This window comes from Gopherus flavomarginatus, chromosome 4, assembly GCF_025201925.1.
Source record: "Gopherus flavomarginatus isolate rGopFla2 chromosome 4, rGopFla2.mat.asm, whole genome shotgun sequence".
Classification (NCBI taxonomy): Eukaryota; Metazoa; Chordata; order Testudines; family Testudinidae; genus Gopherus; species Gopherus flavomarginatus.
Window position 1 is genome coordinate 16407334 of NC_066620.1, and position 25719 is coordinate 16433052.

The following is a 25719-nucleotide window of genomic DNA, read 5'->3' on the forward strand; positions in this document are numbered from 1 at the left end:
CCCTCGGCCCCATCTCCATCTCTCCTGCCTCCCACTTCCCTTTTCAGTCAGAGCTGAACATTTCTAATCCTTTGCTGTTCAAAACCATAGTGATTTGGTCACATGCAACATTACTGAAGGTAGCACCACTCTGGGGGTTGTGTTCTGTTAAAGGTGAAATGTAAAGAAATAAGTTAGGGGTTTGTGTGCCCTTTTATTACTCCTTTCTAATTAAAAGGAAAGACAAAATACACTTATCAAAGAAATGTTTAAAGAATTGTCTGCTTGGATTTTTTTTTGCTTGCAGAAATATCAGGAATATCAAATCTTGTTTTCCCTGTTTTCGCTGGAGGTCAGAAAGCCAAAAAGTAAACTTAAGGCTACAAAGTTATTTATGTATTTTTAAAAAAAAAAAAATCAAACTTTTTCCACCTTTTTAAGGTCATTTTTAACTGCTACTACAGATCCACAACCAGAGGTGAAAAACTGTTTGTTTTTATGGTATAAAAAGCTAGTGGCTGTTTGTTTAGTGGTAGATATTATCTAAATCAGTGTTTTTCAAACCATGGGTCGAAACCCAGTACAGTACTGGGTCGTGACATGTAAGGCACTGGGTCGCCTTGCTCTGGTCAGCATCGCTGACTGGGAGGTTTAAAAGTCCTGTCGGCGGTGTTGAGGTAGACCAGAGCCTACCTTTTCCGACACCATCCTCACCCCGGAAGCGGCCAGCAGTGGGTCCAGCTTCTAGGCGGGGCGGGTCATGGAGCTCCACGCGCTGCCCCCACCCTGAGCACCAGCTCCACACTCCCATTGGCCAGTTACCGCCCAATAGGAGCTGGAGAGGGCAGTGCCTGCAGGCAAGAGTCACATGAAGCCATTTGCGCACCTCCTCCTAAGAGCCAGGCCTGTTGCTGGGTGTTTCTGGGGCGCAGTGCGGTCTACGGTGTCAAGACAGGCAGGAAGCCTGCCTCTGCACCCCAGCTGCACTGCTGACCGGTAGCTGCTGGAGGTAAGTCTGCGCCCCAATCCCTAGCCCTGAGCCTCCCAAACTTGGAACCCCTTCCTGCACCCCAAACCCCTCATCCCTGGCCCTAGCCCAGAGCCTGCACCCCCCCCCAGAGCTCTGACCCCCCCTTACATCCCAGCCCAGAGCCCCCTCCCACACCCTGAACCTCTCATTCCTGGCCCACCCTGCAACCCACACCCCAATCCTATGCCTCAGCCCTGAGGGCCTCCCATACCCCAAACCCTTCATCTCCAGCTCCATTGAGTCACGGGCATCAACAATTCTTAGGGTGACCAGATGTCCCTATTTTATAGGGACAGGCCCGATATTTGGGGCTTTTTCTTATATAGGCTCCTGTTATCCCCCACTTCCTGTCCTGATTTTTCACGCTTGCTGTCTGGTCACCCTAACAATTCTCTTCAACTGGGTCTCCAGAAAAAACATTTGAAAACCACTGATCTAAATGACTGGAAGACTGTCTTCACTGTTTGCTTTCATAATCTTTTAAGCTCCCTTGAGTTTGTAATAATCTTAAGGTAGAGCAAAATTCAGGTCTGAAATGACACTCCAGGTTTTAATTTATTGGGGAGAAGGGTTATGAAGCCAAATAGCTATTCTTAAAAACCGTGTGTAGAAAATGCCATATTTTAAAATACTCAGAATTGTATTATTTACATTCCATTGCCTTTAGAAGAGACAAGAACTTAATGAATATCAGTTATTATTCTGTTTTTAAAGAAAAATGTGAAACATGAAATGTTCTTATATGGCGTTTTAGAAACTTGTCTTTACTAAAAACTGAATATTTAATTGAAATATTTTGTGCGCTTTTCCTTCCAGTTTGAGTCTAGTGGTTGGTTGAGCCAAGAGAGGGATGGCAGCCTTCGGATCACTCAGCCTTGTTCTACATTACAAAGTTAGGTCAACGTAAGGCAGCTTATGTCAACCTAATTATGTCAGTGTACAGCCTTCCTTCCACTGATGTAAGTGCCCTAGTACATCAGCATAATAAGTTCACCTCCACAAGAGGCGTAGGCATGTCTCGGTGTAGTTAGGTCAAAGCAGTATATGTGTAGACACTTCAGGTTACTTACATGGTCTGTTGGCTGTCATTCGTCCATGCTGAAGCCCTGAAATTGAAAAGAAAGTGGTCTGGCACCCCAAGGTGGGTGAGGGGCTCCCCACTGTGAGCCAGGCTGTGCACAGTGGGCTCCCTGCCCTAAGCTGGGCTGCACTCCCCACTCCAAACTCCCAGTGCAGTGGGGAGCTGACAATCCAGACAGCTGCCAGGTTCCCAGCAGGGAGCTGCATGTGGAACTGCCAGCCCTGGCTTTCAGGCTCCACAGTGCCCCTCTTAAGTGAATGGAAGTGCTCCTGGTGAGCACATGCACCACTGACAGAAAGAGGGCAGTGTGGACATGAACCAGTAATTATTGCGGTGGCTGTAAGTCCACCTATATAGTTTCGGTTTGTAGTGTAGACATGCCCTCAGCAGTTGTTCTCCTATGTTTTTTAAACCTTACTTAAAACCAAGGGCTTGTCTACACTACAGAATTAGGTTGACTTACCGCCACTGCAGTAATTCAGTCAGCTGTTGGTGTCCACACTACCCTCCTTCTGCCGGTGGTGCATGTCCTTACCAGGAGCACTTGCACAGACTGAAGTGGAACATTGTGGGATAGACAGCTGGATGTGGGACACTGACAGCTGTGTGGGGCTCACAGCTGGAGCCCTCCACCCTGCGGTGTGACAGCCTGAGCTGTGAACCCCACCTGGGGTTCAGTTTCACACCAGGAAGCCTACCGGTGGTGGAAGTTAATATTCTTGTCAATTTCACGGCTCCAGCTGTGAGTGAGGGGCTGCAGAGGGGAGGCAGTGACAGCTGTGAAACTGATAAGAATGACAGCCAACAGCCAGTGTAAGTAACGCAGTGTCTACAAGGACAATGCATCTATCCCTGACTCCACCGACATTAACTCCACCTCCATGAGAGAGACAGCACTTATGTCGGTGTAGCAGGCCGTTTACTTTGGCAGAAGCAGCACTCTCTTGTAGACACTGACATAATTAGGTCGACGTAAGCTTCTTTTAGGTCTACCGAACTGTAGTTCAGGCCAAACCTTTGTAAGTGGCTACAGCAGCATAACTACCAGCAGTGAAATTGTCAGTTTCAAGCTCTAGCTGTGAGCACCAGGTTGCTGGGACCAGGGACAGCCCTGACATTGAGAAGCCTGCTGGTAGGCCCCATGCTGTGAAATTGAGCTGGTGCCAGGCTCACAGCTCAGTCTGTCACCCTGGGGTGGATGAGGAGCTCAAGCTGTGAGCCCCGTGGGACTGTCAGTGCCCCACAGTGCTCCACTTCAGTCCGTGCAAGCACTGTTGGTGAGGAGAGTAGTGGGGACACCAACAGCTGATTACATTATTGCGGTGGCTGTAGGTTGACCTAAATAGTGTAAACCTAATTTTGTAGTGTAGATGAGTCCTTTGTCTCTGAGGGTATTAGGGGAAAGCATCCTATAGGTTTCCCTTCAGACAGTATGCTTAATATTGCTTTAACTAATCAGTGGAGGCTATATTTATGAGAGATGGTACCCCTCTCCTATCCATCCCCTGTGCTGAGCATGCTGCTTCTGCAGACTGTAACTTCCAGTTTCTACCTATTTAGAGAGGAAATTTTGAAAAATCTAACAGTTTCCCACAGCATACTGACTTTCTTAAACAAAAAAAACACACCAATTTCTGTATAATAATGGCATTTTTCCCCCACCTGCACCAGTAGAGTGAAATATGTCCTGCTGAGTGAGATGTGAGTTTCTTCCTTTTAAGAAGGATCCACAATATGGATTTGATTTTCCTACAAAATATAATCATCAGCACTTCAACTATCTTCCATGCTCTAGCAGTTTTATTCCTGTTTTGCTAGTTGGGATAAAAATGTATGAAAGGCACAATGGTACATACACATCTAACTCTTTCCAGTTACAGATGTTCTAGCTTGATGAACCGACTTTGCTGTATTGTACTGTCAAGGGATTTAGCTGCTTACTGAAAATTCAGTGAACAGAAAGCATGAAGTGATAAAATTGTGCCAGAATTGCCATTGGTCTGTTTCATAAAACTTGTTTCAATTACTTTCATAATTCACTTTATTGACCTGATGATTATTCCTTCTTAGAAACAATTTTAGTACAATCTGATTATCCAGAATGGATTCAGAGAAGTGGAGAAATAGCTAGTAAACTAGTTGAAAAACTAAATAGCTAGTTGAAAAACAGTTGTTTACTGAAAACTTAAAGATTACTTGGATCTCCTAGGGCTAGGGCACTTCAGTTTCAAGTTAACTGAAAGATAGAATGTCAGCACAGCGTATGCCAATCTACATTACAATATCTAATTTAAAAAAAAATGTTTTGCAGAACTGTTTGGGTGGTATTTTTAAAGCTTAACATAAATATTTTAAGAGTATTTTTACTTCAGTAAATCCTTGGACCCTTGAAACTGATGTTGTAAATGTTCTTTGTTGCAGTTATGCCATTTTGGTAGTCATTTTGGGTGTTCTTTTTTTTTTTTTTTTTTTAAAGAAAGCGTGACATTGCAGATCTGTCTCTGAATGGCTTGGCGTGGAGGGGGAAGGAGAACATACAGCACACATGGGAAGCATTGAGTTTAGTTTGCTGCTGCTCCAATAAATTTTGTAACAAATATTAAACCCTGCAATAATGTGATGGAAAATTACTATTGAGGTTTGCAGTTTTGTGTCAGATTTTCAGGATAATGGCACCTGTGTGTTTCCCTTGAGGGGACCCACTTAAAGATTTCTGACTCCTAGCCATCACCTCTACTGCATGAAGGCTTGCATCTCACTCCCTTTTAACTGAGGGTTTTAAGGCTGCCCAACTCCCCCACCTATACTCTGATATCTCCAGCAAACCAGTCTTCCTAAAAGGCCAATGCCTGTGCTTTGCTTTCTCTCCAAGGGCTATGGCCAGTGTATTGCTGGCAGTTACAAGTTGCCATGCACATTTATTCTTAAGGTAAAACATTACAGAGAAAGCCTATAAAAAAATAAAATAATCTACATGCATGCTCAACAGCTCATGAGAGGTCACCCCCAGCTCCAACATAGGGTTCTAGTAGGCCTCAGTCCTTCAGACCTCACAACTGTGGGTTACCAAGTTCACATCAGTCTTAAGATCAGGAACCAGACCTGAGGCTGGGCAGATCTACCATTTGATTATATAGTTTGGGCCTTTGGTCTCAGGAGCAGCGCCAGGGTTTTTGGCGCCCTAGGCGGGGGTCCTTCCGCGCTCCTGATCGGCGGCAATTCGGCGACGGGGGGGATCCTTCCGTGCTCCTGGTCTTCAGGGCACTTCAGCGGCAGGTCCCAGAGCGAGTGAAGGACCCACCGCAGAATTGCCACTGAAGACCCGGAGCGCGGAAGGACCCCCCCCCCGCCGCCAAATTGCTGCCAAAGACCCGGAGTGTGGAAGGACTCCCCCCCTGCCGCCGAATTGCCACGGAAGACATGGAGCGCAGAAGGACCCCTTGCTGCCGAACTGCCGCCAAGGGCGGCAAAATGCCACCCCCTCAAATCCTGGTGCCCTAGGCGACCGCCTAGGTCACCTAAATGGAAGCGCAGGCCCGGTTTGGTCTCCAATCTCCAGAAATGAATAATCACTGGTTGATGGCCCTCTCCTCATGATGTAGCTTAAGAATGCTGTGTTTTGGTTTGTTTTGGTTTCATAACCAAAGTCACGGCGTTACCCATTCCCCAGGAAATTGATTTAACACATATTGGCCCAGAAGTCCATTTTTGTCTGGCACATTTCAATATAGCCATTTTTGTACAGGAAATAAATATTACCGTGTATGTACAGCTCCCATACCTACATTGAACAATGATCATGATTTGTGAACAGTAAATGTTGTACTTCATGAGTACTCCTATTTTGTAAAGTGTAAAGACTGCTTTGAAACTTGCATTCTAAAGGAAGAGCCCTGCCTTCCACCAAATTCAATGGCATATACAGCTAACCATGTGTAAATAGTAGTAAACACAGTGGGAACTTGCAGCTTATGCAATACTGAAATTTTTTAAACCATTTAAAGGGAAAGATTGAGATTTTCTTTCAAAATAATTTACTGAAGTAGTTTACAGTTTAAGATTAAATGACAAATCTATTTATTTCTAAGGTATTTATAAAGCACTCAATCACCATTGTACCTAGGCACTGAAAACACTAAAATGTGGAGTATAAGACTTCTAAAAAATTGGACCTTTCTGTGGTTTAGTGGCTTTCAGTTGAATATTTTAAAGATCATCCTAGCTTCTGCTTTTGTGGATAAACTAATAAAAAGGTTACTTTTGCATTAGGCTTTAGTGGTACCTATAGCAGCAGTTCTCAGCTGATGGATTGTGACCTGAAAATGAGTTGGAGCAGCTGCTTAGTAAGTGATGCAGGCTGGCTGAGATCTATAAAATCCTATGGGCTGTAGAATCCAACAGAAGCCTGGGTTTGAGGAGAAAGAACTCTAGGTTTCCACTCATTATCCAGTCAGTTCCTCTCCCCCTTTCCTCTACCATTCCAAAGCTAGGATCCTGTGGAGCTGTCTTTGTGTGGCGAGTGCCAGGCAAGAGGGGAGAATTCCCCATTTTTTTGATGTACAACCCATAAAATGGCTTAATATTTTCCCATAATCCTCTACACACCCAAAAGATTGTGGGGTGTGATGAGTCAAGTATATTTTTGGACATCTTGTGAGTCACAGGCCAAGAGACCTTAAGAACCACTGAACCCCACCTCTGTGGAGAGTTCCTTAGCTTGTCTAGACAAATATGTTTCATGTCTTCGGGGTTCTTTTTGGTGTTGAATCTTGATGTAATCCTCCAGCAGTTAACAGGAATTCTTAACTGTGTGGTGACTTTTGTGACAATATATTTAAAAAAAAAAAAAAAAAGGGCACTAGAAAGATTCACTCATGCTATTTTTACTCCCTTTATAAAGTCCTTCACAGTCATCAGAGGTCTACATTGTGGCCATTCTTCTCAATAATTGGTTTGTTAAAGCTGCATTAGACACTTCCTGTCTAAAGCACTGAGATAAATGTGATGCAATCTGTAGCACATTTTGTGAATACGTTATCTGATGGCAGGATACAACTGTTTCCCTGTTCTAATGTTGCCCATGCACTGCTTATATCGTTTTTTCTTTACATGAAATGTGAAACAGAATAAAACAATCTCACGTTTTTACAGTATAACTATAAAACTGCATAATAAATTTCAGGTTCTTTGTCGGAAAAGTAATAATGTCCTCTTTTCCTCTATAGGTATAAATTAACCTTCTAAAAGGAATTAAACAATGGAACCAGACATAATTCGGATGTACTCTTCTTCCCCTCCTCCACTAGACAATGGTGCTGATGAGGATGACGATGATGAATTTGGGGAATTTGGTGGATTCTCTGGTGTTGGCACTTCTGGTATAGGTTTTGCTGATTTTGATGCACCAGACTACAGTAATTCAAAGGAGGAATTTATACCCACAAACCATTTTATGCCAATTCATGATTACTCTGACAATGGAGATAGCCTTGCAACCTTTAACTCTGTTAAAAATGGTAAAGATAAAGACTGCATTGCAGAACTTCCTAAACCTGCTAAAGAACTCTCTGATATATCAACTAAAACCAGCAAAGAAAAATGTAAATCTAGAACTTCAGGTTCTTCCTTTGATGTTAATCTGGAAGATATAAAGAGAATAGGGGAACAAAAAGAGAACAGGGGAAAAGCAGAGGGTTTCTCCTCTGAAGGTGTTAGAACTGATATGAAAGTTACAGGCCAGGACCAGCAAATAGACACTTGTAATGGTGAGAAACTCCCATGTCTAGAGATTCTAACAAATGGTTTTGCAGCATTGGACTCTGTAAATCCTCAGGGAATAGAAGATCTGGACAGTGTCAGTGACTCAAAGGGACTAAAAACTACTAGCACTCATAGCACTGAGTTAAGTTTAGACTCTCTGCCCAGCCCAGCTGAGGATTTTGCAGATTTTGCTGCATTCTCAAACAATGAAACAATCCATTTAGAAGAACCAGGTCATAAAATATGCAAAGTTTTTAATGAAAGAGAAGCACTGAATGTACAGGAAAACCATATAATAAATAGAGTGGCTGAACAAAGTATTATGAAGGAACAGTCTTCAGATAGAAGCTACGAATATGAAGGAGAGACTTGCACTGAAGATGAGCAGGCTTGCATTTCAGAAACCAATTTAGTAGATAATGAAGTTGGTAGTAATTGTGAGCAGGACTCTACAGCACTGGAACATAATGACTTCATTTGTAGCACAACTCAAACAACTGAGATTTCAATAGGCACTACTGAAAATGCAGAAAACACTGGAAGGGGAAAATATTGTGACCGTGGGAACAGCAACGAACTTGATTTTTCTAGGGCTGATGATTCTTCAGAAACAGAAAGTATCAACTTTACTAAAATTCAAAACCCCACCAGTGATCCTGCAGAAGAAACTGATTTGGGTGATTTTGAAGATGTAAAGAATGGTGAAAGTAGCACTGAATTTCTGTCTTGTAGTGATACAAACGAAGATGATTTTGGTGATTTTGGCACAGTCAGTGGTGCATCTCCTGCTTTTATTAGTGACACTCAAGAGTCAGTGAATGATTTCAGTTTAGAAGACTCTTCTGAACAATCTGCACACTTCAGTGAGCCAAGTGGTAAATTTGGTGAGTTTAGGGATATAAATATTGAGGTAACTGTTGACAAACAAAAATTAGATCAGTCTGAACTAAATCAGACACTAGAATATAGAGCTACCAATACGCTTTCTGACTTGGAAGTCCCACCTCTTACTGAGTTGGAATATGGAAAGAATAGTGAATTTGGAGAGTTTGATTCAGTGCCAACACCTCAAGACGAGTGCAGTGCTTTTCAGGACTCTGAAGATTTTGCAGACTTTAGTTCAGCTGGTTGTAACCAAGCTGCAGAGTGGAATGCTTTTGAAGATGAACAGAAAGAAAGCTGTTATTGGGCTGCTTTTGGAGATGAACAAGCTGCTGAATCTCATTATAGAAAAGAGACGTGGCAGTCACATAGGACAGTTGCATCTCTTAGTATTGACAGCCCTGTGACCCATCAGACTGATGATGTTGCTTTGGCATCTTTCCAGGGAGTTGCTAGTAGGCGAGAATCAGCACCTTCAATTCAGGTAACTTTCTATATTTTGTCCCTTTTGAGGATTTTTTTTAAATTGCTTTATAAGGCTTATATCACTCAAAAGTGTACTTTTTAATCTTAAAATCCATTGTGCATGCAATTCTTTCCCAGTGCACATTTTTGAATGTGTAAAGCAATAGCTTTTGTGTATTTCACAAAGAATACTTGTTAATAGAATTTTTATTTGGTTCTTGGAAAATGTATTCCTTCCACTGATGTATTCCTCTGACAGATGTAGAACTCCTTTGAAGTTTCCATTATGAGATGCCCTTACAGACTTGCCAACATGTCATCTTTCAGCTGTTTCATAGATTTACGTACTGTTTTGGGGTATAGAAACAGCTTCAGTGGTTTTCATTATCATTTGATGCCCAGATGCAAAATAATACAATGGTGTTCTTTTTAAATCAATACTTTTTTTAAAAAAAATTGTTTTAAAGAGAGTAATTGAAAGCTGATAGGTCTCCTACTCCCTGAAATGTAGTCTAAGATAAGTGACCGATAAACTGATCATCAATCTTAATCTTTTTTAAAAAAATCTGATAAAAATGTAAAATGTTTTCCTAAGACTTTTACTTGTCACTTAGTTCCTGTTCATGCTATCCACTCTGACTTCCTCCTCATGCATAGTCAGTCTGTTACAAAATTGTTCCTGGTCTAGTAGTAAAATATGAAGTTCTTTCCCTAATGCTTTAAATCTTAAGGTCACACTAATTAGAAAATTAAAGAGTCAAATGTTATGAAAACTCTTATTTAAGACTCTAATTTGGGGGGGAAGCTAAACATTATGGCAAAGGTATTAATATTCAAGAGTGATTTCTTTTGATCACTGCTATACTTAAGCAAGAATATGGGGATAGATGACTGTTCAAAAGATGCTGGTAACTTCCATTGCAATTTTGGCTTATTGCTAATTGTGTAACTAAATACTAATTTCTAACTTACTAGCTGGGTTTTTTCTTCGGTCATCTGATTCTCTTGCACCAGGGTAGATGTTTGACTGTAGTTGTACATTCTTGACTTCAGAACAACTGTACTGAATTTAAATCTTCCTTAGCTGAGCATGTGCAGTGTAGTTGTAACTGTGTTGGTCCCAGGATATTAGAAAGACAAGGTGGGTGAGGTAATTTTTTTTTTTATCGAACCAACTTCTATTGATTGAGAGAGACAAGCTTTTGAGAGACACAGTTCTTCTTTAGGTCTGGGAAAGGTACTCCGAGCATTACAGCTACTTGCAAGGTGGAGCAGACTGCTTATGCTAAAGAATTTGTTCCATCTTGCATTTAGCTGTGCTGCTAAGTATTTCCTTATTTAACTGATAGCATTGTGTATTTGTGTGTTCATTCAACGTGATTACTGTTTAAATGCAGAAACTATGCCAGTACTGTATAGTGGCATGGTGGAGATCCTTTCATGAAGGGGAAAACTAGTTATTTGCCAGTAGCTGGAGTTTTCCAAATGTTGAGTTCACCAGTCGTCCTTCACTCCCTTTTCTCTCAGAGGTCCATGTATTCTGGACAGGGAACAGGCAGTAAGGTTGCTGTGTCTTCTGAATGTAGTCTTAGAGCCATAAGGTGCATGAATCAAGGGATGCAGCACTGATCTCTGCTAACTGCTTTAATGATTCTGGGGTCAGTTTTGATGTTGGCTTAACTAGGGAAGCTGGCTTGAGTGAGCATTGTGTATGGAGAGGAATGATAAGTAACCCAGTTTTGCCAGTAAAATATAGATTATAAATTGGAGCGGGGGGGTTGTTATTAGTGGTAACTTAGTGCAATGCTTTTGTAAACATAAGATCACAAATGCACAACCAGGGTGTTTGAGGACAAAATGAAAATCTCTGCTCTGAACATGTTTATTTCTGTCAGAAATTTAATTTTTGTAGTATTAAACAGATCAACAATGTCAAGTACTTGAACATTATTTAATTGTTGCTGGAATTTGTAATCAGGGCACCCTCCCTTTAAAATAAATTGTCTGAAGGGATTTTCCACGCTTGTTGCAAGTAGACTATGAAGTTGCACAAGTTCATCTGTGCATTGCTGAAAACAAATATTTTTGACACATCCTTTTTAATGGGACATAAAAATATTTTCTTCCCCCCAAACCAAAGGCTGGTGGACAAACTTTACATAAGCTGTTTACTGGATACTTTGAAGTTTTTAATATTAATGTCTCATTTCAACTGTGAAGATCCAATAACAGTTGTTGCAATATAGCGTAGGCCTGCTTTTTTAAGTATAAGGTCCTATTGTGATTAATATATAGGATTAGACGTGATACTGCACATAAGCTTCTTGGGGTAGAGACTGCCATCTTTCATGTCATGTACGCACTGAGCACATGGACAATGCTTAACAGTTAATCTAATTCACTGATGGCTATGCAACAAAACCAATAAATCATTTGTTCTTCCCTGAGTGAGATGTGTGGTGCAGGATATGTCCTATTTCTTTTTAACTGATACAGAAAAATTGGTTACCATGAACATTTAAGATATTTAAGAACTGTCCTCCCACTTCCCAGCACCGGTGAAAAATAATGCTAATAGTTTGGTAGGTGTCTATAGACTCCTCCAAAGACAAGCTCCCTATCCTGAAAATGCCCTCAGTCTAGGGGCCAGGTCTTGCAAGCCTGTACACAGATAATTCCACTGACTTCAATGAAGTTATTCAGATGCGTAATGGCTCACAGAATCAGGCACTATATAGAAAGCAGAAAAACAAAGGATGAGGGATGGAATGCAATTTATTATAGGAAGAACTGGCAGCAACACCTATAATTAAAGTTGGCTAACACTTTGTTAAAAGGCCACATAGTCAGTTGCTTGTAATTTGCCAAACTTGAAACATTTGGGGGAGTGGATAAGAGGAGATGGAAGAGGCGTAAAAAGGGACAAAGCTGGGTGTTGTGTGTGTTGTGGGGGAGGGACAGAAGGATCTGTATCCACTAGAGTACACTTCTCTCCAGAAACTTCAATGGAATCCGGGATTCCAAAGTCAACACCTTCCTGCTGTCTAACAGTTATCTGTGAGACCCACTCACAAAATGTTTTATTTCCTGCTAATGACTGGTCTACATAGAGAATAACAGCTTACGACTGCTACTTGTTCTTCCACTAGCTCAAGTAGGAAAGGTCTGTGCTATGGATCTAAAGGTGACAATCCCACTGATATCCTGAGAGAGTCACTATGGTTTCACAGGATGGAAACCAACACACACAGACCTCCCCCACCACCCAGTGCTCACCAACATACCCCTGCTACCTAGCACCCCAAAACAGACCTTGTCCACTGCCCAGCACTCTCCCACATACCCCTCACAGCTCAGCACCCCAAAACACAGACTCCCCAGAGACCTATTCTCCAAGCCCTGCCCTCTGGCTGCTCTCTGGCCCTGCTGAGCCAGCACAGAGCAGGGATCCCCTCTTCCAGTACAATGCTACAGGGCAAGACAGCTGAAGCTCGGGAGCACAGAGCATCCCAGGGGCCCTACTCAGCCCTGCCTTTCTGGCGCTGTTGCCTGTGGCGGAGGAGGCATTTCCTTCCAGGGATGGGGTGGGTGGCAGCCACCAACTTCCCCTGCCTGCCACTTCTCCAGAGCACCAGGGAGAGGTGGGCTCCACCTGCAAGGAACTGGAAGCGGACAGTAGGTCACTGGCCCAGAGCAGTAGCGGCTGAGGGCTCCTCTCTGCTACCAGTGGTGGAGGCAGAGAGGAGCCCTTGGCTGGCTGTCCACTGGCCGAGAGGAGCAAGCAGTAGGCGGGGGAGGGGCCAGGGATCTCATGGAGTTGGTGGGCGGGGCCAAGGGGCGGAGAGAAGTCCTGGGCCTGAGGGCCAAGAGGAGCAAGTGATAGATTGGAGAAGGGGAGAGGGTAGAGAAGAGCAAGTGGCTCGGGATGCAGTGTGAGTGGAGCAGGCCAGGCTGGGGTCCCTTTTGAGTGTAGGCATGGTGCCATTGGCACCATTTTAAACCCAGTACTGCACGTTACAGCTTGCTTGCTGCAGGCTCTGGCTCTCCTGTCTCAGCCCTGCTGCATGCTGACTCTCTCTCTCAGCTTCCCATGAGCTGACTACTTCTTTCCCCCTCTCTGCCAGGGCACTTTCTTTAACCCTTGAGAGTCTTTTGATCTCAGCTCTAGCTTTGGAAAGAGAAAAATTTCTTTATCTGGATGGTTCCAACAAATTAGCTTCTTCCACCCAACTGAGGCCCAGCCATTGTTTTAGTTTTCTTAAAGCAGGTACCTGAGAGACTGCCTTATCTGTCATTGTTTTGCCCTTCATGGGTTCCTTAACAACCTCCCTTTACAGCCTTCTTTGGTTTAACACTCTGCATTCAGTCAGGATAAAATATAAAACTGAACAGGGAAACCATGTGGTACAAAATATTCCTAAGAAATGACTCTGATATTGTCCCAGTTTGCGTCACTGAGCACTCATAATTGCAACTAAAGTTGATTTGAGTGGTGCTGTGTAACATAAAGTGCTATAAAATTTCCTAAGTACTTAGTAAAAATCAGGCCATGGGCATATTAAGTTGGGCACCCAAAATTGTGGACACTTGTAACAGTTTTGAATATGACATTGTGGTTCAGTTCTCCATCTGTAAAATGAGGATAATACCACCTAATTTCACAGGAGGTTTTTAAAGATAAATTCATTAATATTTGTGAAACTCTCAGGTGCTTTGTTTCCTAAAAATAGTCTGGGGGAAATGAGTAAATCTGAACAGAGTGCTGAATTTGAATGGTGTACAGTAAATAAAACACTGGGATACAGTGAAATAAGAGACTAGAAAGAAGGTGTACATTTTTAACAGTGAGGTGGATTCCCCATCACTGGCCATTTTTAAATCAAACTGATGTTTTTTCTAAGATATGCTCTATATCAAACAAATTATTTTGGAGGCATTCTATGGCCTGTGTTACATAGGCGGTCAGACTAGATGATTACAGTTGTCCTTTCTGCCTTTAGAATCAATGAATCTCTGAGGATAAAGAGAAATATTGAATAGCTGTCCATTCAGTGAGCACCATCAGTTCTCTGCACTGAATGCAGTGCAGGTTCTATGGGAAAATAGCATGTAATCTTGTAATTGAAGGCTGTATCACAACATACATGGGGATGAATTCAGGTTGCATTGGCACAGTTTTAAGTTCAGGTAACTTGTGAAACTTACAATTAGGATGACCAGACAGCAAGTGTGAAAAATCGGGACAGTGTTTGGGGGGGTAATAGGAGCCCATATTTAAAAAAAAATAAATAAAAAGCCCCAAATATTGGAGCTGTCCTATAAAATCGGGACATCTGGTCACCCTATTTACAGTGTAAATTGTAACTATACATAACAAGTTGTGCATGTTACTACTGCTTATTGCTTCCGTGAGAAACCCCTGCTGACAACCAAGTTCTAAAGTCTGCTAGTAGTATATCAGCAAATGAGCTGTTAAAGGGCTTCTCTAAATGAAGGAAACTGTACTTTAAAAATGAAAGTCAAGTAGGTAATTAAAAATGTTTTACTTTATAACACACACAGTTTGACTAGGAGGGACCTGAAAAGGAAGACAAAGTAGGGTTTATGACCTTTATGGTATCTTGTATAGAAGAAGACCTGGAAAAGAGTATTCAAAAAGTTGGTAAACCTTACAACTAAGTAAGAATATCTAAGTCTTATTTATCCTGTTTTTTTTCTGTCTGATAGTTGAAATGGTAACATAACTTATTGGGAGGGAAAGTAAATTTTACTCAGTGTATTTTTTTTTAAATTTGTTTAACTTTTTTTGTTCAAATAAGTTAAAACTTATGTAACTTAAACAGATGGAAGAGAAGTTTTGTTAGAGAGTCAGCACCCTCTTTTACTAAGGAATAAGAGCTTACAGTAAACATGCAAACCAGGAAGACAAGGCTTGGCATTCCTGCTATTTGCTTTTTTTTTTTTTTTTTTAAAGCAGGAAAAAAGGTTATCCATCCATTCTGTTCCCATTTGTGGGTAACTTTTTACTTAATTTTCAGTTTGCTCAGCAGTTCATTGTAAAAACTTTTTAGTATCACTTTAAAAAAATTCTACTTTTTAGAAAAAATATTCCATGCCTCTTTCTAATAACACCTTATATAACTGAAAAAATTGTGTAACACATTTGTTGTGATTTATGCTAGCAGTTTACTCTTTCAACCTTTTGTGCTTTCACAGTGAAAATAGACTAAGTTGGTACATGCAGATCAGAAAGTGAAAACATTAATGTCGCAGTGTTTCGAACAGCAAATGCTCTCTTGGAATATTTAAAACCAAATAACTGTCTTTGCTAAATCTTTTGAAGAATTCACAAAGGCATCTTATGTTTGTTTTTTCTTTTAAAATGTTTAAATGTGGGACCAGAAAGGGAAAACTAGTTTTCTTGCCCATAAGTTCGGCTTCTCCTGGTAACCAATGGAAATTTTTGTCTCCAAAGTGATTCTGTGAAGACTCCCTTCCTTCCAGGTGGAGTCCACACTGAAGAGAAGGGGGTAAATTGTTAGAAGGTGTTTAAAAGGAAGTTTGTTTCTTGGGGTAAAGAATCCTTTGAGCCTCTTTAAATAACAAGTTGCACCAGCTTAACTAAGGTAATGTTTTAAAAAAAATTAGTTAAACGTGTGTAGCTCTGTTTGAACAATTGCAATAAACCAACCTTATGACCCTGTTAAATTGATGCAAGAGTGTCCACATTAGGAGAGTTGCAACAATTTTTAAATCCATTTCTAAACCTATTTAGTTAAGTGAGTGCAGAAACTGTATAGGCCAGTCCTTGCAAAAGGCTGTCTCAGAAAGCTACTCATCTCTTTGGAGGCAAATATATTGGTGACAGCATGGTCAGTTTAGCATAAATCCCAGCACCAGGAGCTTCCAATTTTATTTAACAAAAAAACTTCTGCCTTTTGGACAGAAATATTTGTGAATTAGGTCCACTGTGCTAGAGAGATGTCTATCATCGGAGATATACTTTAACATTCTTTACTTTAATCCAGATTTTCTCTTCCTTGCCTTAAGACCATTGCTCCTTGGTCTTCCATCTTCTGAGACCAAATAATTCTCTTCCTTCATTTAACTTGTGAACTTGAAGTTATCATCAGATCATGTCCCCACAAACTTTTTTCTTCCAGACTATAAATTTAGCTGCTTTATTCTCTTCGTATGCCTATTCTCTGCATATGCCTTTGCATCATTTTGTTGTTTTAATCTCTGTAGTCAGATCTGAATGTGTACCATATATACTTGTTCATAAGCTGAATTTTTTAGTAAAAACGGGGAGCACCAGAGATGAAGGTCGATTTATGAAGGGGTATAGAGAGGGAGAGGTGGGACCCAGCCCCTCCCCCCAACAGAGGGAGCAAGGAGTGGCAGCACAGCCAGCAGAGAGACAAGGGAAGAGGCAGGGCCAGAGTCTCTCCACTTCTGGCCATGCTGCTGTCCCTCCAGCCTCCAAAGCAGCTGCAGCTCGGGGCTGACAGGCTACAGCCGTGCTGCTCAGCCCCACTCCCCAGAGCAGGCTGTGGCTGCGCCGCCTGGGTGCCGGAGCACACTGTGGCCACGCTGCCTGGCCTACCCCGCTGGAACATGCTGTGGCCACGCTGCCCGCTCTGGCCTGTTAGAGCAGTCTGCAGCCACGCTGCGCAGCCTGCCAGAGCAGCTGCAGCCAGGTCAGAGACATCCTCCCCTGGCCCTTATCTGGGGAGGTGAGAAGGGATGGGATGGGGAGAGTGGGAGGGGTCCCTGGCTAGGGGTGGGGTCATGTGGAGCGTGGTCACAGGGGTTACTCCCCTAACTCCCAGCTCCTCCCCACAAAAATTTCCCAGCAAGTTGCTGTCCCAGCCTATCAGGGTAAGTAGCTTGCGCGCCAGGACACTTTGTTTACTTAGGTTTACCTCTGTGTCTGCAGATGCTTGAGGTAAACAAACCATCTCGGACCACCAGCGACTTATCTTGATGGCCTGGGAGCCAAAGTTTGCTGACCCCTGAATTATAGGGTGGGCTTATGAGTGGGTTGTAGAATTTTTCCATTTTTACTTATCCATCTTGCAGGGGTCGGCTTATAAATGAACCAGTTTTTATGACCGAGTATATACGGTAAGTCTTTCAAAAGATTTTTGTGCAGTTAAAGCTAAAACCTTGAATTGCAGTTATTTATCTTAAAAATCCCTCTATTGTTTGGATCTTTTACGTAGGTGGGACTCTCTCTTCCCTGCCTCTCCTTCTGTTATACCATGGCAACTGGGAGGCAGTCTTACACTTCCTATATTTGTACGTCATTGGGCTTGTGGCAAGTTGCTCAGTGGAGGGTCCCCCCCCCCATGCTCTTTACTTTCAAAGTAATATCTGCCAATGGAGACGAAATTTGTTGCCCTTCAGGGCAGGTTGTAAGGTCGGTCCATTACCCAAGCTTTAAAGGGATATGGAGGTGTTGAGTGGGAAGATTTTTAATTTATTATCACTGAAACTCCAAGACTGTGGTTTTTGGATTAATTAGTATTCTGTTTTCATTGGGTCAGTGTAGATTTATTATATAAAATGTTTTATTGATAGCCCATGGATAAGGTACATTGTAAAAAGAGAGAAAATGAAGTGTACACCAGGCCCTTAATTTTTTTAAGACGTTATGGTTAAGGGCCTAATCCTGTGCTCCTTGCTCATTTCTCATTTGAATAAGGGATACAGTTGAGTCCTGTGTTTGGAATTTGGCTCCTATCAGTTGTCTCACCTTCTAATTTTAAAATAAACTGTAATGAGTGGCCACCTTCAGAAGCACTTACACAATATTAACCAAAATCCCTCTCAAGAAACATTGATACTAATGCTAATCAAATAGTAGGTAGCACTTTAATAGACTTTCCAAATAAGAAATGTTATAGAAGTATATTAAACTAATATATAAATACTTTATAGTTTAATAGAATAAAAAATCTTCTACCTTTTAGTGCCTGCATTATTGCAGCAAAATAGCCTTCAATAAGAGGACCTTGAAACAATTGGCCAGCATTTATCCCATATGCAGTTAAAAGGTGTAAAAGGCCTAAGTTATAATGCCCATGACCTTAGAATACATATAACTACTTTGACCCATTTGAGGGGGCACTTACTAACATAATCTTTCACTCTCTTTGATTGCATGGAATATCATAAAAAGCAACAGAGACTCCTGTGGCACCTTATAGACTAACAGATGTTTTGGAGCATAAGATTTTATGGGTGAATGCCCACTTCGTCAGACACACATGAAATATCATAGTTAACTTTCAGGATGACAAGTTATGGTCTAACTCTCTTAATTCTACTTGTTGATTAAAAACCCCTCTTTTCTCCTCAAATTGTAATGGTGCATGTGTGCAGAACTTTCAGGAGCCATAAATACATCTAGTGCCACAAAAAGTGGAAACAATTTGTTCTGTTCAACAAATGTCATATTAAATTTTAGAGAGACAAGGTGGGTGAGGTAATATCTTTTATTATTGCTTCTGTGGGTGAGAGAGTCAAGCTTTTAAGCTACACAGAACTCATGAGGATGAGCTTGTCTCTCTCACCAACAGAAGTTGGCTCAATAAAAGAGATTACCTCATTCACCTTGTTTCTCTAATATCCTGGGACCAACACGATTACAACAACAATGCATATTAAATTTTAGGAAGCATACTTGCTGCTCTGTCAAAGCATTATAGGTAATATTTTGTATTGAATAATTAGATTGTGATTTTTTTCATCTTTACAGTAAGTTATTGTATAACTAGATCATCCAGGAAGACCTGGTAGTTGTACACAATGTATATAAATATTTTCCACTATTTTTTCTCCAGTAAAGCAGTTGAATGGGATTTATGAAACAAAATGGATGTAGTTCTAAAATTAGCAGCATTTTGTAAAGTGTTTATTTTTTGATAACTCCCTTTCCACCCAGGAGATGCCAACACAGTGTCATATTTCCAATTAAATGAACAAGTGTAGTTGTTCCCTTTGGAGCTATTGCCATTGTTCCCTTGATATACTTGGATTGCATGAGTCCAGGGAGCTGGAATTCTCCCCAGTTCAGATCTCCCAATTTTCGATAGAAACCTGCCTACTTTCCACATACATCACCTATAAATAACTGGAGATCCTTCTAAATGTTTCTGTCAGACTTGAATAGATAAAAGCATGTGCCAAAGATGTTTTGATGAAATAATATTGTGCTAAGGCTGCAGTAACTGTCTTCCTCTCTCAAACTTGTAACTGAATTTTTATGTGGGTGCTGGCAATAGCCTGAGATGAAGTTCTGCTATTAAGCGCTCTTTCTATTGTATTCCTTCTCTTGCTGTCATTTGCACTGCCCTAAAATCAAGCCACCAACTTAGACATTGCCCTGGTTTTCTGAGTGGCGGTAGGTATTCACAGTGGCAGGCACTTTCCTGTTGTAGATGGCTTGTTATTTAAGCAAACCTATTCTTAGCCATTACACCATGGGATTGAGTATATTCCCAAATCTTGACTCTTTCCTGGGAAACTTGATGGTGTGCTACTTTACCAATACGGCTGGGCACCTCTGCTGCCTTCATAGTGAGCATTGCTGTGCAGTTCTGATGGACTGTAGCATATATCTTAGGAATGTTAAGTAAAGGTCAGTAGTTTGTAAAAGATCATAGGAACGGATGTAGTTTCACACAGAGTATAATACTTAATTTTGAAATAGATCGTTTCTTGTAAAAGGACTAACAGAAAAATTCTAAAAGGAAATAATTAGTGCATTACATTATTTTTAAGCCTGACCATCCTGACTCCCAGACATATATCAAAAAAGGTTAAGGGTAAAAAATATATGTACGGACACGTTGTCTGCCTTGTTCAAATCTTTGTGCCACTGAGGTGCTTCAGAGGGAGTGGAAGTCACTTGAAAGTCCCCTGCTGGGGATTCACTCAATATGAGAGAATCCCCAGTTTGAAGAAAAACCAGCTTTTGCACCTCCTTGCCTCAGCCCTTGGTGCAGAGGAGTGTGTCAGAATCAGGAGAGTGGCTGGAGCACATTGTGCTCTGGCTATCCTCAGTTGGCGTATAGTCCCTTGTGGATTTTAGCCTGATGGTGCAAATTAGAGCTGCCTCCAAGCTGCTCTAACCTGGCCTGGGGGAGAGTATCCAGGAGTAATTGGTTCTCATCTTCCACTGCCCTGGGTAACTATGTGGTGGAGTGGAGCCATCCTTACTAGACACTCCCTGAAGCTTGGACCGTGACTCAAGTGCCTCTTCTGCCTTGCCATGCGGCTCCCACAGCCAAATAGACCATCAGAAATGGAATAGCCAAATGCTAGTCTCTTCCCTGCTGTGCAATGCAGCAGTTGGACAGACAGGGAACGGCAGAGCAGCTGCAACATGACAAGGGCCATGTTGGAACTGTAAATGAAATGATAGTAAAGATTACAAAACCTGAAGGGATAGTTATTTTTTTTTAAAAAAGCCCCAAACCTGCCCTTTAAAAATACAAAAATTTGTCGTGGTTTAACAATTTTTTCTACATGAAAAGGAGACACTGAAAGTGACTATACGTCAAATGCATAAAGTAAACTGGAAAGCGTATTCTCTGATTTTTCAGTTGCCATAATCTTAGGTGTTCCTTGTAATGGCGGTAGGTCAGTATACAGAGAAATGTGGGGTTTTGTTGTGTTCTGCCCCTAAATAGGCTTTTCATTGAAGGTAAAACTGTCAGGCTCACTCATTCCAGCACCTTTTAAAGGATGGCCTAAAAATGGCCCCGCTTCTGTAGGAAGGCAAAAGATATTGTAGAGGAAGCACTGCACTGCCTCACGAGCCCACAGAAATCGCCAGAAAACCTTTTGGTCAACTGTTAATGGGAAGAGAAGGGAGTTACTGGGAGGAAGGCCAAGATGTAGAGTTAACTTTTTATAGAAGAGCTAAAAATGGAAAATTGGGCTAACAATTATATAAATATACACTAATGGGGGGGGATAATATAGGCAAAGTTTGTATTTTGAAATATGTGTAAAAACTCATGTTGCATCCCCTTCTCCTGTCCTTATTTATCTGTTTAGATTGAAGCTCTTCAGCTAAATAGGGATTTGTCTCATTTGTAACAAGCCTAGTGCACATTTGGATGCTACTTAAATCTCTAATAATGAATACTCTTTACAAAGCGCACAGTATTTGGAAATATTATAGAAAGAATAAGTGTTGCATAGCAGGTGCCCATATTTATACTATTGGCCTGTTAGATTATAAACTAAGCTTGGTTGGGCCAGGACAGTACTTTGATGGAGACCTGATAAATATCTAGATGATGTAGGAAATAGATATATTCCCTTTGAATTGATATCGAACCAGTCCCCTGTCATCAGGGTGAACTTTGCTGTTGCCAGTTCTGTATTTCAGAGGACATTCAAAACCAAGGTCTTGACCAGTTGTGTTGAGTAAAGATCTTACTGTCCCTACCTTAAGAATGAGGGACATTAACGCACACCCTAACTAAATATCACTTTGAATACTTGCTGCACGTTTTTCCTGCCAGCATTCACCTTGCAGTTTCATCTAGACATTGTAATAACTTCTTGCGTCAAACTTGTATAGCAGTACTGTCAGTGGTGGATACATCACTTACCTACCCCTCAGTTGTTGTGATTCGTAGAGTTGCAAAGAGCTTTGTGATCCCCTGACAAAAGTTATTATGTAAAAGTGTATTATAATTTTCTTTGAATGTGAACTATGTATAATTTCTCATTTGTCACGCTCATCAGATTTTTTTCTTTATTTTTGGAACAAGCAGTTAAAGAAAACTTGAAATACGTTTCTTTGGTGTTTGTTTGTTAGACAACGTTGCTAAGCCGTCTGGAGCGAATATTTGAAGTTTGCTTTCCTTCCATACCTGTTCTTGAAATAGAAGAAGAGATAATTTCCTTGAACCTTTTTCTGGAAGCAAGCAACAAACGGATGAGAACAGGAGAGACTTTGGCTAACTGTGGGTAAGAAACACTAATATGGCAAACTTAAAGAAAATCAAGTGAATAAAGCTACTTTTAGTAAACCTAGGTCTTTACACAAACTATAACTTTAAAAACCACGTAGCGATGTATGTCAAATTCTGATGTTTCTGTAAGTGTCTTTAGAAATTATAGGATAAAAGTTAATCATTGTAGTTCAGTAGTCTGTTTCAGTGACCACATGTACTGATAGTATTTCATCTAATTGGTGGTTTTTCCTCTGCTTTTAAGTGATGTCTAAATGAGATAGTTAATTAAGATGTAGCCTATTACTTACACTTGCTACAAATTGCTGTATTAATTCATGCGTTGAAGTCTAAATAGGCCCTGTTCTGTCTTCTGTGGGCATCATTTTCCAGTTAGAAGTCTGAATAATAATTGTTCTGAGAACACTACAGCAATTTTAACTCCCTTGAGTACTAGTGTTTGGGCACAAATTTAATTGGAATTTATAACATCAGTCACATTAATAATTAGAATATGTCTAAAACTGCTGAGTCATATGATTCTTCCTGTTGATGATTTGATTTTTCATGGGTTGTATAGGGAACTTATGGAAGTGTGGACAGAGCTGCAGGATATCCATGATTCGTATGGATTGAGATATCAGTGGGGTGGCTCTCACAGCAACAAAAAGCTTTTATGCTCCTTGGGAATTGACACAAGAAATATTGTGAGTTTATCTATAAAACTTAACGGTTTCTTTAGGGGAGCTGTAGTAAATTTACTTGTGCATGCCTGTGTTTCTTTCTGAATGATCACACTTCTTCATAGAAGACATACATTAAAATGAGTTTTCGTGTCAGTATATTTAGTACTGCAGCTTCACAATTCAGGAGAATTTATATTTCCAGTATAAAGTTGTTTAAAAGAAAATGAAAACCTTGTTTAGTTATAAATTCATATGGTCTTTGCTCTGATATGAATCTCAGAAATATAACCCTAATCCATTGACCCATATTTTAAGATACTAATTTTATTTATAATTAAGATAGAATGGGAAAACTTCTTAAGTCATCCATCTTTTTTATCAGCTTTTTACAGGCAACAAGAAGCAGCCTGTTATTGTACCCATGTATGCAGCAGGACTGGTAAGTACCGTAGTATGCTTCCCACAAAAACTGTGTATAATCAAATATATAAGTGCCATTAAGCACCACACAAGCTGAAAGAGGTTTTTATAGCATGCCCAAATACTTGTTGGGAATCAATAGAGTTGTTAGAGAGAGAAGCTTGCAAAACATGTAAATAACTTGCTTTATTTGTTTAGTAAATTATGCTGAATGTGATCCAATCTCATTTTGGTGAGAAGAAAAGATTATAATGCAATATGTTAAAGTGTGTGTAGGCTGAACAATGACTCTTAGCTTATTTAATGAAAATCCATGAGATTAGAATACAGCTTTTAAAACATTCAAGAAAAAAACCTCAGTTAAGAAGTTTAAAGTGGCATGGTTAAATCCTCGGTCAGGAAATGGCAATGTGAACATAGGAGTTGCCAGAATGAATCAGATTATAAATCCATATAGTCCGGTATACTGTTTCTGACTAACTAGTACTAGATGCTGCTGTTCAAGAAAACCTATTGTAGACAATTATTATATTACTAAGCAAAGTTTCTTCACCTATCCCCATCAAACATTACTCTTCTGGCTCATGCAACCATTACCCTGATCCCTAGTACGTAAGTCTGAGTACATGATCACGTGCTGTTTCTCAGGGCTGGTCTACACTACGGGGGAAAATCGATCTCAGATACGCAACTTCAGCTACGTGAATAACGTAGCTGAAGTCGAAGTATCTAAGATCGAATTACTCACTGTCCTCACGGCGCGGGATCGATGTCCGCGGCTCCCCATGTCAACTCTGCAACTCCGTTGTGGTTGGTGGAGTTCCGGAATCGATATAAGTTCGTTCGGGGATCGATATATCATGTCTAGATGAGACGCGATATATCGATCCCCGAGGAATCGATTGCTACCCACCGATACGGCGGGTAGTGAAGACATAGCCTCAAATACAATATTTTTTCAACATTCTTAGATACCTGGGTATCTTCTTGTATTGCTATGCACTATTCCATGTCTTCCAGTCAATGAAAGTCCTGTATGTACGATATCTGCAGTGATTGAGTCAAGGGCTCCTATGAATTCCTGCCTCATTCAAGGAACACATTGTACAAAGTGGACATCAGGCCATACGTCCTTACAGGATGTGTTCCACAGATACCATAGACTGCCTTTGCTCTGAAAGTTGCTTTAAAAAATAGCAACAGTATGTAAAGGAGGTTTTTCCCTTCAGTGTCTTTGAAATCTAAAGTAGTGTTGTCTGGTGATCTCATCCATTTTCATTTAAGAATTGCAATAATTTCTCCATGTTGTCCTGTCTGGCATCTTAGACACCTGGCAATATCTGTAATAAGACAAACATTGACAGACCAAGAATCATAATTTTTCTGATCAGAGTTTTAAAAGCTTTTTCTGTTTATGGGAATTTTATTTTTTTTAAATATTAATAGGTAGTCCTCTTACAGAAGAAATTACAACTGTCTGGTACATGTTATGCACTGTTATTTACCAGGAAACATTTTAATATAAAGATTCACAGCAGTTCAGACTTGGACTTATTAAGCCCTATTTGTGCACAGCTTTGAGTCAGGATCTGCCTGTTGTGTATTACAGAGGGAGTTTTAAATCTCTTATTAGTAAGCAGTGGCTTATCTTATGTATATATTTAGGAGCTGGACCATCTATTGTACCAGTAAGGTACGTACTTGGCCAATAATATACATGGTATTAGTCACCCATCACAGCAGCTCATGCCTCATAGAAATCTTTACAAAATTCTTCTTGAAAATATCATCATAGAAACCACTCTCCTAAATTTTGTTTTTATATAATATACATATGCACATATGAGTTAATTGTTAAATATAAATAAGCAGTATGCAGATGGACTTTTAATGCAAAATGCCTTACTGTGTCCTCTTACCACACAGCTTCAGGTGTTCCCTCCATTCTGAAACTAAATTTGTTTTCTTTGCTGATCCAGTGAGTTTGGGTCCTGAACATTAATTTCCTCATGTGGTGGAACCACTTGACCATTGGACAAGCTAATTTTGGTGGCTAACTTACACAATTTCAACGATATGTGGAACAAACCCATGGTTTGGACATGCTTCTGTGTGAACAGAAGTCTTTTGTATGTCTGAATGCAAATTATGCCTGTGACTACACCAGTTTTTCTCACTTATGTGCAAAAGAGCTTAAGAGTTCAAAGCCCACTCAGATCATTATCCTAGGCCTTGAGTACTTGAGTCAGAATGAAAAGCCCTGTCTCATTGACCTCTCTGAGATTTTAAACTGGATTTACATCCTTGGCGGTAGTAATAGAAAATCACACAGAAAATAAGGTATTGGAGACAAAATCATGCTACAAAATGACTCAATTCTTATAAATAACCAATTTATTTTGTGTGGTAAAATGGAGTAAATACTACTATATTACTTTC

At 40.7% G+C, this 25719-nt stretch overlaps 1 protein-coding gene across 1 annotated transcript in view; it reads left to right on the forward strand.

Annotated features, from left to right (window-relative positions):
* AFTPH (aftiphilin) overlaps positions 1–25719 on the forward strand; it is a 64977-nt gene that overhangs the window by 13175 nt on the left and 26083 nt on the right. The window contains 4 exon segments of the mRNA XM_050952046.1: positions 7316–9216; positions 22039–22190; positions 22755–22881; positions 23243–23299. Of these exon segments, the coding sequence (XP_050808003.1) occupies positions 7348–9216; positions 22039–22190; positions 22755–22881; positions 23243–23299 (2205 nt within the window). The 5' untranslated portion in view covers positions 7316–7347.